At 50.8% G+C, this 14370-nt stretch overlaps 1 protein-coding gene across 1 annotated transcript in view; it reads right to left on the bottom strand.

The window, feature by feature from the left end:
* Positions 1-13522, bottom strand: part of LOC138473329 (CUB and zona pellucida-like domain-containing protein 1) — a 21942-nt gene extending 8420 nt beyond the window's left edge. Inside the window, exon 1 of the mRNA XM_069611997.1 lies at positions 13153-13522. Coding sequence (XP_069468098.1) covers positions 13153-13439 — 287 coding nt within the window. The 5' untranslated portion in view covers positions 13440-13522. The remainder of the gene's footprint in view (positions 1-13152) is intronic.
* Positions 13523-14370: the final 848 nt, after the last annotated feature.

Below are 14370 nucleotides of genomic sequence, written 5' to 3'. Positions count from 1 at the left end.
GTATGACTAATGCCACGCCGGAGCAGAAACCAGAGGCCTGAGCTCGCCCTCGCCCAAAGGTGTGACTAACGCCACGCCAGAGCAGAAACCAGAGGCTTGTGCTCGATTTGTAAATATCTTGTTTGGCCAAATTGTGAAAATCAGAACCATCCCCGTTTCATGCAGGAGACCCTCAATAATTCCAATATTCAAAAAGGGCCACAGGGATGATCCAATGACCTACCGCCCAATTGCCCTTTTGAATGTGATCAGCAAGACTTTTGGATCTCTGCTCTTGACCAGGTTGAATGAGTGATCCGTAAGAGAAGGTTCCTAGTGATTGCATCGACAGTCAAAGCATCGACACACCATACCATTGACACCAAAGCATCTAAAAAAAACATTGAATGCATTTTCTTTATGATATGATATGATATGATATGGTATTTGTAACGCGCCTATACACATGTGTTTAAAGGCGCGACGAGGCAGGGAGGGGGGGACAAGGGGAGACAGACAACGATCTTACTAGGCCAGGTGTCATTCGGTTACCCCCGAACCCCTCTTTTTAATGGTTTAAAACACATTTTTACCTAACTAAACCCTTTACCATTGAAAAAAATGCATTCGATGGTTTTTTTAAATGTTTTTATTTCAATGGTATGGTTTGTCGATGCTTTGTTTTAGATGCAATGACCGGATACCGTAAGAGAAGGCTGTATCAATATCTTCCAACATGGGTTCAGTCAGGGCTTGGGAACTAGTGTAAATATCGTGCTGTTAAACATACTGAAAGGCAGAGCCCTGGAAGGGAACTCTAAGACCTACCTGGCCTTCGTGGACCTAGGTCAGCCTTTTGACCGCGTTGGTAGATCTCGGCTGTGGGGGAAGTGGGCAGAATGCAATTGCCCTGCAACTCTATTGGAGCCGCTGCTAGACGTCTACTTTATGTTCTAGAAACTTCAGAACTCCAAGCGGGACCAGATCACAATGTCTCGGTTTGGGTAGATACCTTTTAAAATCACTGTTCTGGGGTTGGTACGTTTCCCAAAGGTTCCTCCCATCTGAATGAAGAGAACAAAAAGGCAAAAATGCAAAAGGCCTGGGGCAGCTATGGGGAGAAGTTAGGTAAGTTGTTGGTTAACCTCACAGATGTTGCAGCCACGAGAGCTAAAGGAACCCACTAGGACATGTTTAAGGTCAAAGTTGGAGAACCAGCAGGCCAAGAAGAGCTGGTTGCAGAGGGAACCCAAATAACGGAAGAGGAGAAGGGACTGCACCACCTCACTGCTTCCAGTTCCAGGTAACTCTGAGAAGAAGACCCACTTCAGGATCAGAGTCTCAGAACCTGGGGACAGGTGCTCGCTCTGGTGGATACTGTGAATTCCTCCCGGGTACAGGACGTGCACAGGTGAGTGTGGCTACCAGATTTATTGTGGACCAGCCGCGGCTGGTGACCCCGGTTGATGTAACGTGAAGCTATGCATTATGAAGAACCCAGATGAGGTAAGTCCAACAAGGAAGACATCTAGAGAGATGAGTCGTGAAGTGTGGATCACAGATGCAGTGACAGCAGGCGCAGGAGAACTCCACAGGACTCAGCGAAGGACACAGGCCAGGTCAGGGGAGCAGAAGTGTACAGCCAGGCAGACGCGAGGTGACTCAAGATGTCCAACGATGGAGCTCAGGTGGGCCCTCACAAGCCACTTAGTGTTTCAGGCCAGAAGGAGTCCCTACCTTTAGGCACTTAGGCCAAAAGCATGTTATGGGGGATTGAAAGTTCTGCATGGACAGACAATGCTAAGAGCAAGAAAGATGCCAGGAAGTCAAGGAGAAGCCCAGAAAAACAAACCCAAAAGTCAAGAGAAGCAGGCATGTAAGAGCAAGGGATCAAGGACCCAGCCAGTGTGGGCTAACCAGGATCCTCATCGTCAGCCCATCCCACTGGCAGTGTTCCAGAGGTCCTAGTCAGAATCTGAGAATGCCCACAGTCTACCCATCCATCATCTAGAGGCTGGCCATGCCAGCCCATCAATCACACTTCACACAGCACATAATCAAGTGTCCGGTGAATCCAGCTAGTGCTAAAAACCACCAAACACACAGGATAAAGAATGCGCATTCCGGCCGATTCTAAACCAGTCCACACCACAGACGTGGCTGCCTTTGTAGGATGGAGAGGAGCCCATGGTAACAATACGGCCATTTTGGCTGTATCTTGTGGTCCACACAAACAAAGGAATGGCCAAACACAAATCGACCAGGAACGGGACTTAAAAAGTACATTTGCACCCCAAGGCCTACCATAAAGGTTCACAGGGCTAATAAAGCATTGTATGTGGCTACATAAGAGGTGTGGGCAAAACTAAAATCAACACACATGCAGGGTAGTACCAAAATGGAATGCTTATAAAAGAAAGCACCTCTGCCCGGCTAGCCAAGTGCGCTTTGAAGCGCACCACATCAAAGCAATGGTTGCAGTGGCACTGAGCCTTCTCGAGTAGTGCCTTAAGTCACATGAATGAAGTAAAAGAACCGAGGAAACAAGTAAAAGGTTTAGGGGACCACAAAGAATTGAATTCTTCTCTGACACTTGCCCAGGCGCCTAACAGAGGGAAGGAAGGTGCTGGAACATGTGCCTCCACAAGGCATCCACTATGGTCATATTTCCCAGCTCCCCCTCTCTGGAGACAAGGAGTTCCTTCGTGCCGCATCAGATGGTCCCACCAGCTCTCCCCAGATGGATGGAGTCACAGTCTCAAACCACACAGGGTTCAACCGAGGCAACACAACCATGCTTGAACTAGTGATGGGCAACACTTCCTCTGCACGGGGAGGCAACACAACCATGCTTGTACTAGTGGTGAGCAGCACTTCCTCTGCACGGGGAGGCAACACAACCAAGCTTGTACTAGTGGTGAGCAGCACTTCCTCTGCACAGGGAGGCAACACAACCATGCTTGTACCAGTGGTGGGCAGCACTTCCTCTGCACGGGGAGGCAACACAACCATGCTTGTACCAGTGGTGGGCAGCACTTCCTCTGCACGGGGAGGCAACACAAACATGCTTGTACTAGTGGTGGACAGCACTTCCTCTGCACGGGGAGGCAACACAACCATGCTTGTACTAGTGGTGGACAGCACTTCCTCTGCATGGGGAGGCAACACAACCATGCTTGTACTAGTGGTGGACAGCACTTCCTCTGCATGGGGAGGAAACACAACCATGCTTGTACTAGTGGTGAGTGGTACTTCCTCTGCATGGGGAGACAACACAACCATACTTGTACTAGTGGTGGGCAGCACTTCCTCTGCATGGGGAGGCAACACAACCATGCTTGTACTAGTGGTGAGTGGCACTTCCTCGGCATGGGGAGACGACACAACCATGCTTGTACTAGTGATGGGCAGTACTTCCTCTGCATGGGGAGGAAACACAACCATGCTTGTACTAGTGGTGAGCAGCACTTCCTCTGCATGGGGAGACAACACACCATGCTTGTACTAGTGATGGGCAGTACTTCCTCTGCATGGGGAGGAAACACAAGCATGCTTATACTAGTGGTAAGAAACACTTCCTCTGCATGGGGAGGCAATACAACCATGCTTGTACTAGTGGTGGGCAGCACTTCTTCTGCATGGGGAGGCAACACAACCATGCTTGTACTAGTGGTGAGCGGCACTTCCTCTGCATGGGGAGATGACACAACCATGCTTGTACTAGTGATGGGTAGTACTTCCTCTGCATGGGAGGAAACACAACCATGCTTGTACTAGTGGTAAGCAACACTTCCTCTGCATGGGGAGGCAACACAACCATGTTTGTACTAGTGGTGAGTGGCACTTCCTCTGCATGGGGAGACGACACAACCATACTTGTACTAGTGGTGGGCAGAACTTTCTCTGCATGGGGAGGCAACACAACCATGCTTGTACTAGTGGTGAGCGGCACTTCCTCTGCAGGGGGAGACGACACAACCATGCTTGTACTAGTGATGGGCAGTACTTCCTCTGCATGGGGAGGAAACACAACCATGTTTGTACTAGTGGTGAGCGGCACTTCCTCTGCATGGGGAGACGACACAACCATGCTTGCACTAGTGATGGGCAGTACTTCCTCTGCAATGGGAGAAAACACAACCATGCTTATACTAGTGGTAATTAACACTTCCTCTGCATGGGGAGGCAATACAACCATGCTTGTACTAGTGGTGGGCAGCACTTCTTCTGCATGGGGAGGCAACACAACCATGCTTGTACTAGTGATGGGAAGTACTTCCTCTGCATGGGGAGGAAACACAACCATGCTTGTACTAATGGTAAGTAACACTTCCTCTGCATGGGGAGGCAACACAACCGTGCTTGTACTAGTGGTGGGCAGCATTTCCTCTGCATGGGGAGGCAACAAAACCATGCTTGTACTAGTGGTGAGCAGCACTTCCTCTGCATGGGGAGACAACACAACCATGCTTGTACTAGTGATGGGCAGTACTTCCTCTGCATGGGGAGGAAACACAACCATGCTTGTACTAGTGGTAAGCAACACTTCCTCTGCATGGGGAGGCAACACAACCATGCTTGTACTAGTGGTGAGCGGCACTTCTTCTGCCTGGGAGGCACCACAACCATGCTTGTACTAGTGGTGGGCAGTACTTCCTCTGCATGAGAAGGAAACACAGCCATGCTTGTTCTAGTGGTGAGCAGCACTTTCTCTGGATGGGGAGGCAACACAACCATGCTTGTACTAGTGGTGAGCGGCACTTCCTCTGCAGGGGGAGACGACACAACCATGCTTGTACTAGTGATGGGCAGTACTTCCTCTGCATGGGGAGGAAACACAACCATGTTTGTACTAGTGGTGAGCGGCACTTCCTCTGCATGGGGAGACGACACAACCATGCTTGTACTAGTGATGGGCAGTACTTCCTCTGCAATGGGAGAAAACACAACCATGCTTATACTAGTGGTAATTAACACTTCCTCTGCATGGGGAGGCAATACAACCATGCTTGTACTAGTGGTGGGCAGCACTTCTTCTGCATGGGGAGGCAACACAACCATGCTTGTACTAGTGGTGAGCGGCACTTCCTCTGCATGGGGAGACGACACAACCATGCTTGTACTAGTGATGGGAAGTACTTCCTCTTCATGGGGAGGAAACACAACCATGCTTGTACTAATGGTAAGTAACACTTCCTCTGCATGGGGAGGCAACACAACCGTGCTTGTACTAGTGGTGGGCAGCACTTCCTCTGCATAGGGGGGCAACACAACCATGCTTGTACGAGTGGTGAGCGGCACTTCCTCTGCATGGGGAGACAACACAACCATGCTTGTACTAGTGATGGGCAGTACTTCCTCTGCATGGGGAGGAAACACAACCATGCTTGTACTAGTGGTAAGCAACACTTCCTCTGCATGGGGAGGCAACACAACCATGCTTGTACTAGTGGTGAGCGGCACTTCTTCTGCCTGGGAGGCACCACAACTATGCTTGTACTAGTGGTGGGCAGTAATTCCTCTGCATGAGAAGGAAACACAACCATGCTTGTTCTAGTGGTGAGCAGCACTTCTTCTGCATGGGAGGCACCACAACCACGCTTGTACTAGTGGTGGGCAGTACTTCCACTGCATGGGGAGACGACACAACCATGCTTGTACTAGTGATGGGCAGTACTACCTCTGCATGAGGAGGAAACACAACCATGCTTGTACTAGGGGTAAGCAGCACTTCCTCTGCATAGGGAGGCAACACAATCATGCTTGTACTAATGGTGGGCAGCACTTACTCTGCACGGGGAGGCAACACAACCATGCTTGTACTAGTGGTGAGTGGCACTTCCTCTGCATGGGGAGACAACATAACCATGCTTGTACTAGTGATGGGCAGTACTTCCTCTGCATGGGGAGGAAACACAACCATGTTTGTACTAGTGGTAAGCAACACTTCCTATGCATGGGGAGGCAACACAACCATGCTTGTACTAATGGTGGGCAGCACTTCCTCTGCATGGGGAGGCAACCCAACCATGCTTGTACTAGTGGTGAGTGGCATTTCCTTTGCATGGGCAGGCTTAGAGAGGTGGCAGACTGAGGTTTGCTTGATGTGGAATGCTCAGCGATGTGGTGCATATCCCGTGTCCCGGGAAGTGCCAAGAGATGACTCATTGCCACCACTAGTATGTGCTGTAAAGGGGGGAGGTCAGTGACAGCAGTTGGCACATGAATGTTATTAGTGGCCTTGAGCTACCTTAACTTTTGAGTCTCCAATCCATCCTCATTGTCTTCTTGCAGGGAGTGTACAGCACAATGCAATCGGCCTGGACAGTTTTTCTATCATGCAAAGCAAAATACTACCGAATGCAGGACCACGTGGCTGGTCGTGCAATTGTCAGAATGAATCCTTTTCTTTAAAGAATTTAGTGAGGGACCCTTGCATCCATCTTCACCTGCCACAACAGTAGATACAAATGGACCAACGGTGTATGCCTCCACAAACACCTGTTGGTCTCCCTCGGTCCGAGATTTTCCACTCTCCAGCGTGTGCCATTCCTGGGCACTTTTAACATTTTAAAAAATCACCTCTTTCTGGTGCTGCAGTGCATGGGTCTCCCATTCCCCCTCGCCCCCGCTTCCTGGTGCTCACCTTCCCCGCTTCCATTGGCCAGCACTTGTTGCAAGTGTTTTGACGCTCGTAGACCCCCAGCACCATTTCCACTCTACGGTACTGGGGGTGAGTGTGTGCCATTCCTGGCCACTTTTAACTTTTAAAAAATCATCATTTTCTGGTACCTCAGCGCATTGTTCTCCCGCTTCCCCTCACCTGCGACCACTTCCTGCTGCTCTCCTTCCCCACCTCCCTTCCCCCCACTGTGCTCCTATTGGAAAACAGGCCCTTACATTCATCCCTGCAAGGCATCCCCTGTTGTGGAAGCCCCCTTGGTGAAGTACCCTGAGGCAAAGGACAGCTCCCCCTAAAACAGCTTCAGATGGTGTCTGCAGGTGTTGGCCAGGGAAGCAGGACGCTAGCAGCCGTCAACCTGCTTTGACTGAGGTAGATCTAGTGCGGTCAGGGGGAGGCAGCAATCACTGCACCCCACTAAACTGACCCACCCCTCCAATTACTCTTTTGATCTTATCACACCACTCATAAGCATCAGTGACCTGTATTGCTTGGCCATCTCTCACACCTCCCTAGTACAGTCAAATGGTGTTGCATTGCTGCCTTTGTTAAAACTGGGCCTTTCCCCTCTTTTTAGGAATGTCAAATCTGGGTGTTGCATAGCGCTGTCCCCACTCCCTCTGTCTTCCGCCTCCACTGCACGTGCATGTCGCCTGTAGTGCGCTGCCTTACTGACCCCTGTTTTCTTCTTTCTCTGTGACCCCTCCCCCTCTGGTGTTTCATGTGGTGCTTGGATGTTGACTGTGCTTCCTCCGCCCTCACTCTCCCCTCCCTCCTCTTAGCACCCTCTATGGTTCTCTCGATCTCACCCACCTTCTCTAACTGCTACTCTATCTCTTATCCTATCACGCTCACTAAGTCTGGAAGGGAGAAGTTCAAGAAGGACATCTCCAATCCAGGCCTCCCTGTCGCTGATACCTACATCAGTGCTTCTTCCAAACAGACTCTCACTGGCATCCTCTTTGTCGTTCCCTCTCCTGACCTTTGGACCCTCATATGGTCTCTTCTCCCTTCCTTTCTCCTCCTCTCCCATTAATGGTGCCATTCGGTGAGAGGCTCTCTTGGCCTTCTTCCACTCCTCCAAGAACATCATTAACGTCTATCTGAATGGCATCGTCTTGGTCCAGTGCCCTCAGCCCAATCAGTCCTTTTCGATAAGGATATCCTGTGTCTTATTAACTTCCTTCCTTCCTTCTTCTGCTACTCCTCAGGTACCTCTCTGGCTCCTCTTCCACCTCCCTTTTCCACCACCTCTCTGGCATCCTCCTCCTCTCTGGCTACTATGCCACCTTCTTCGACCACCTTTGCCCACTTTCGGGCCCATCTACCACTTCCACTGGGTCTACCTGAAGTCTGTACCACACCACGGAAGGTTTTAAAATGTGGCAACCTGCTCCACATTGCTACTCTCAACTTTCGCTCTGCTGTCAAACACTCCTCTGACATCTACCACCTCCTGGAAGAACTTGGCCTTGATGTCCTCGCTCTAACTGAGACGTGGTTCATGGCCAGCTTTGTCATGGGTTTTGACACTCTCCTCCGTGATGGCTACAAAATCCTCTCTGAACTCAGAACCAACCGTCCTGGAGGTGGAGTCGCTCTGATCTTTCCAGAGTGGTCCCTCCTTCTGTCATTCCTATGCAGGCCTACTCCTCCTTTGAATGCCTGGTCTGCAGGCTCTCTATCTCTTCTTGCCTCTCTCTGATCGTGGCCACCATCTACAGGCTACTTGGCCAGGTCAGCCCTCTTATTCTCAGAGTGGGCTGACCTCTCCTCTTCTCTCCTTGTCACTACCTCTCAACTTCTCCTCCTCAGAGACCTCAACATCCACCTGGATGCTTCTAATCCCTCCTCTGGGCTCCTCTGCAGCCTTTGCGACACTGTTCCTCTTTCCATTCTTACCCTCTGGTCCGACAAACTATGCCGGGAACACCTTGGATGTTCTCAATTCCTCAGATATCCCCCTCTCGAACCATCTCACCACTCCTCCCTTGCACTGTCCACTTTCTGGTCTCCCCTCTGACGTGATACTCTCTGTCACCCAGGCTAAGCACACCGCAGCACTGCCACCTACCTTCTCGGTCATTCAGCCCATGAAACGTGTATCAGAAGATGCTTTTTCCGCAACTTTCTCTGCTTGTCCTACGCCTGCGGCTGACTTACACTCTGACACAGCCCTCTCCAAACTGAATCTTTCTATCTCTAACACTCTGGACGTCCTTGTCCCTATCTTGAGAATCCGCCTGAAGATTACCTCCAATTGCAACTCTTGGTATGACTCCGACCTCGCCAACCTGGAATACAAGTGCTGGGTGGCTGAGAGGAAGTGGAGGGCATCAGACGCATCCTCTGACAAACTGGCCTGCCACCTGCTCCGAAGGCAATACAGTCTCTCGGTCCTGTCCAAGAAGCCTGCATCTCTGCGGCCTCAAACAACACGGCCAAACTCTTTAAAATCTGCAAGGTGCTGGCCAATTCTTCTGCACCTCTCCTGTTCCCTCTCAGGCCCTCTGTACAGCACTAGCTTCTCACTTCACCACTAAAACTCGGGACATCCTGTCCTCCCTTTCCTCTTCCTCTACCTCTACCTCTCCCAACACCCCTCTTGACGACTTTCCCCCTCCTCCTCATTTCTCCTCTTTATCTCTGACTACACCTGATCTAGACAAATCCGATCTATGAAAATGTTGTCCAAACGGGTGCTCCCCTGCTCCTCCAGAACCATCAAGGACCACATTGACACCCTTGGCCGATTTCTGCAATCACTCTTTTGCCACTGGAACTTTCCCCTCTCCCCTCAAGAAACTCTCTTGTGCACCACCTCCTTAAAAAGCGTTCTACAGATCCTACCTGTGTGTCAAACTATCACCCAATCTCTATCACTCTTTTTGTGGGCAAACTCCTTTAAAAGCTGGTCACCTTCCAGCTTAGTCTCCACAATGAAGCTGTTGGCTGTCTCCATGACCATCAGTCTGGTTTCAGAGCAGCCAGAGACATGGAAACTGCTCTCCTGAACACCTGTCAAGATCTGCTCACTAATCGTTGATTCAAGCATTCCTTCTGTCCTCATCCTCCTTGATCTTTCCTCTGTTTTTGACAGTCAATCACGCCATCCTGATCAATCGACTCAGTGCGAAACTGGGCATCACAGATTAGGCACTGGAGTGGTTGACCTACTTCCTCCTGGACTGACCCTCTGAGGTCCAACTTGGGTCCTTTCCCTCCTCATGTGGTGTTCCCCAGGGCTCTAGCCTCTCACCCTGAATTTTCAATGTCTACTTGGCCCCTTTGGCCAAGCTGATCTCTACCTTCTCCTCTAACTTTTGGCGTTATGCGGATTACGATCAGCTCTCTTTCAGGCTCCTCTCAGCCTCCTCTCATATATCGCTTATTCCTGACTGACTGTCTATCCGCTATTCAGGCGCGTTATAAATGACTTATCATATCATATCAACCACCGTCTGCTGTGGCATTAGTACTTTCCTCTGCTCCTCCAACTTGAGCACTCTACCAAATACTCTCGCCCCTGAACCTCGTGGTCAGCCTCCCAATCTTCCCGTAGTCACCCGACATTCCAACAAACCCTCATATATGGAGCCTATTCAGTCAGCCGATGCGTGCAGAGGTTTGCTGACGGTCCTTACACCCTTTAACCCCTTCCTGCTCCAGCAAAACGAAGCCTTCTACTGTCCTCAGCACCCATCTCATGCACTCCACCTGACGCAAACAATATAATGGGCGCCCACCTTCAAGACAATGCACCCATGTGCCGTGTCATCATCTGGCTGGTCTGCAACGTCCACCTCGCTCTCCTGTGGAGATACGTCACTCTGCACGTCCCCAGAATGCAGCCACCACCACAGCCATCTTCATATCATAGGCTTACAGAGGGCACCCACACAGGTCATAGAGCAAGCACTCGTCAAACTCCACGCCCCTCCTCCAGTACCCCAACAATGTCCAAAAGAAAATTTAAAAACACACACAGACATAAGTCAAACATAAGCAATGCAGGAAAGGGACGCATAAAGGAGGGGAGGGGGGGGGGAGGAGAAAGATACCTGGGAGATTACCAAACAGAGGCAAAAGGAAAGTGCCTTTTTTCGAGGGACACGGGAAATGGAAACGTGTTCTGTTTTTTGGGGACATTTAGGGGAAAGCAGGATAAAGCGGAAACCTCGTTTCTATTTCGCTATGTTCTTATGGAAAGGATGGACACATCGACGAGCCTTGCACAAGCCAAACACACAAAAAGGAGAATACACAACCCTCCTAGCACTGTTCTCAGACGCTAGTTGTGAGTCCTGTCTTCAGGGGGGCTGGAAGTGTCTCGGAGCTTTATGTGAACGTCTGTTAGGGGATGATGGCTTGAGTGGCTGTTCCAACTCAATTCCCTGAGTTCAAGCCCCCGCTGGTGTCCTCGAGACTCAAGTGAGGGCTGGAGCACCCAGAAAACCTCTGGGAGTCCCACGGGTCTGCTCAACCTCCCCTCCCTCCCCCCTTGAAGAGTTCAGAAGCCTGGTTGTCTCTCTGGCGGGCGTTCAAGCATCGTTACCCGGCAGCCCATTCAATAGAGCGCAGCTGGCAATGGTGTTGCGGTGCTTTGGGCATTGTGTTATGGAGACACAGAGAACTCGAGTAGCTTTGGGAATGGACTGCTGGGATCAGTGGGCATAGAGTGGTGTGGTGCCCTGCTGATGGCATGCTGGGGGACTTGAGGGATGCTGCTGAATGGTAATGCACTGTAAATGGATTGTTAGGGAAGTGGGAACAGAGGGTTGTTGACAAAGTAAAGGGGGGTGCAGTGAGAATGGAGTTTTACGTGCGCTAGAAAGAGATATACTAAAGGCGCAGAGTACCTCGAGCAACATTGCAAATGCAGTCAGTGGTGGAAGGTGAATTCGAGTGAATACTGTGGACGCTTGGACTTTACTGCGCAGAGGGTCACCGTGAACTGCACTTGTTCCCGCCACGGAGAAGGGCGATCTGAACTTCTATGATGCTAGGATGGTGTTCATTAAAACATCGCCCAGGTGAATTGGGTGTGCACCACTGGCCACTAGGGAATGCAACACCCCTGCCCACTGGGAAACGCAACCGTACTGTCCACTAGGACATGTAACGTCATTACCCACCAAGACATGCATCACCACTGCCCACTGGGACATGCAACACCCCTGCCCACTGGGAAACGCAACCGTACTGTCCACTAGGAAATGTAACGTCATTACCCACCAAGACATGGATCACCACTGCCCACTGGGACATGCAACACCCCTGCCCACTGGGAAACGCAACCGTACTGTCCACTAGGAAATGTAACGTCATTACCCACCAAGACATGGATCACCACTGCCCACTGGGACATGCAACACCCCTGCCCACTGGGAAACGCAACCGTACTGTCCACTAGGACATGTAACGTCATTACCCACCAAGACATGCATCACCACTGCCCACTGGGACATGCAACACCCCTGCCCACTGGGAAACGCAACCGTACTGTCCACTAGGACATGTAACGTCATTACCCACCAAGACATGCATCACCACTGCCCACTGGGACATGCAACACCCCTGCCCACTGGGAAACGCAACCGTACTGTCCACTAGGACATGTAACGTCATTACCCACCAAGACATGCATCACCACTGCCCACTGGGACATGCAACACCCCTGCCCACTGGGAAACGCAACCGTACTGTCCACTAGGACATGTAACGTCATTACCCACCAAGACATGCATCACCCCTGCCCACTGGGACATGCAACACCCCTGCCCACTGGGAAACGCAACCGTACTGTCCACTAGGACATGTAACGTCATTACCCACCAAGACATGCATCACCCCTGCCCACTGGGACATGCAACACCCCTGCCCACTGGGAAACGCAACCGTACTGTCCACTAGGACATGTAACGTCATTACCCACCAAGACATGCATCACCACTGCCCACTGGGACATGCAACACCCCTGCCCACTGGGAAACGCAACCGTACTGTCCACTAGGACATGTAACGTCATTACCCACCAAGACATTCATCACCAATGCTCACTGGGACATGCAACACCACTGCCCAGCGGCCCATGCAATACCACTTACCACTGGGAAATGCAATATCAGCACCCACTGGTACATGCACACACTGCCTGCACAAGCCTACATTATTGCAGGTCAGATGAGGAGAATGGCTGTCAACAAATACTGGATTAGTTGGATGGCTCTTGATGACGTTGTCTTTTATCTGTATGAAGGTTTGTTATGAAAATAACTGGTCTGTTCTGTTGCACTGTGTGTATGTATGTCCCAGTCACCGAACCTATACAATGCTCCGGCCTTCACAACTGTACAACGGCTCTTGGGTTCCTCCACCCCACACACAACCATGGTGTATAGCATAGGTCTGAAAATACCTGAGTGTGTTCAGCTGAGTGTGTTCAGATGCATTAGAAGAAACTTTGATGTGGACAGTAGCCTTGATCTTACCCTTGGCGGATTAAACCGTATGTCTGCAATGTGGTATTCTGCGGGTCGGGCAAAGCTTCACACGTGTCTACTAGGAGCTGCAGGTCGGGGTCGGAGGTCTGCAGGGTGGCCTGGACGAAGAGTTCCTGGTCCAGGTTGACATAGTAGGGCGACTGCATGACTCGCTCATAGAAGGACGGTGATTGGAAGAAGGCGATGGCCACCTCATAATGGCCCTCTTCTGTTTCACTGAACTCAATGGTGTCCTCTGGCATGTACACAAACTCCACGATGGTCTCCTGGGACATCTGGCAATGGAGGTCCAGAATCAGCCTCTTCTGGCGGGTGATTAGACCACCCTGAGGATAGGCGCGTATGGTGTTGGAGTAGGTGGTTGTGATGTTTTCCACCTGTACAAATGAAAAAAAAGAGTCACTCTCTGACACATGCCGTGCTGCACACTTTCCACTAATCTTACAACGATGGAGCAGAGTAACAGTGAGAAAACTCCAAAAAATCTGCCATTTTACAGTGGAGATACAAGGTCCCTTGGTAACTCCAGCCCAGGCTGTCGTCCAAAGCTCCCCATGAAAACTCCTGCCATGGCTCCCTGTTGCTACCACAGTGGCATCCTTTGGCTTCACCCCCGCCCCCTCGCTATGTACAGCGCCAGCTGCACTCCACTGGGGCAGCAGCAGCACTTGCAGAAAGTGCCCCAGATCTAAAGAATGGGGCCATGCACCAAACACATGCAATGACGTGGATCGCAGCGTGCTGCACTCTCCAGCTCTCGCACTTTCCAGCTCCCGCACTTTCCAGCTCCCGAACTTTCCAGCTCCCGCACTTTCCAGCTCACGCACTTTCCAGCTCACGCAAACACTAATTGATATTAAATGACAGAAGGTTTGGATGCTGTCAAATGGCGCTCTTCTGGACTTTTTTTATATCAAAAGCGCATTGAAGCAATTTACCTTGAGAACTCTTTTGGACGTTGAACTTATTTGACTGAAATTCAAGGGTCACAACGCCATTTGACAGCATCCAAACCTTCTGCCATTTAATATTTTGGGAGCTTTTTAGGGATGCCTCCCTTCTGTCACGGCTGCAAACGACCAACTATTGATTTTTGAGAACAGTGCCCCCACACCTTGGTTACACCCCGCCATCTGCTTACTAATTGGTATTACTTGGTACTTACGTGCCGCTGGGGCCCCCTGCCTAGATTTTTCCCTTTTTGGA

This window comes from Ambystoma mexicanum, chromosome 8, assembly GCF_040938575.1.
Source record: "Ambystoma mexicanum isolate Mex_15411 chromosome 8, UKY_AmexF1_1, whole genome shotgun sequence".
NCBI classification, from domain to species: domain Eukaryota; kingdom Metazoa; phylum Chordata; class Amphibia; order Caudata; family Ambystomatidae; genus Ambystoma; species Ambystoma mexicanum.
The sequence above is the reverse complement of the archived record's forward strand: the minus strand, read 5'-3'. Positions and strand labels throughout refer to the sequence as shown.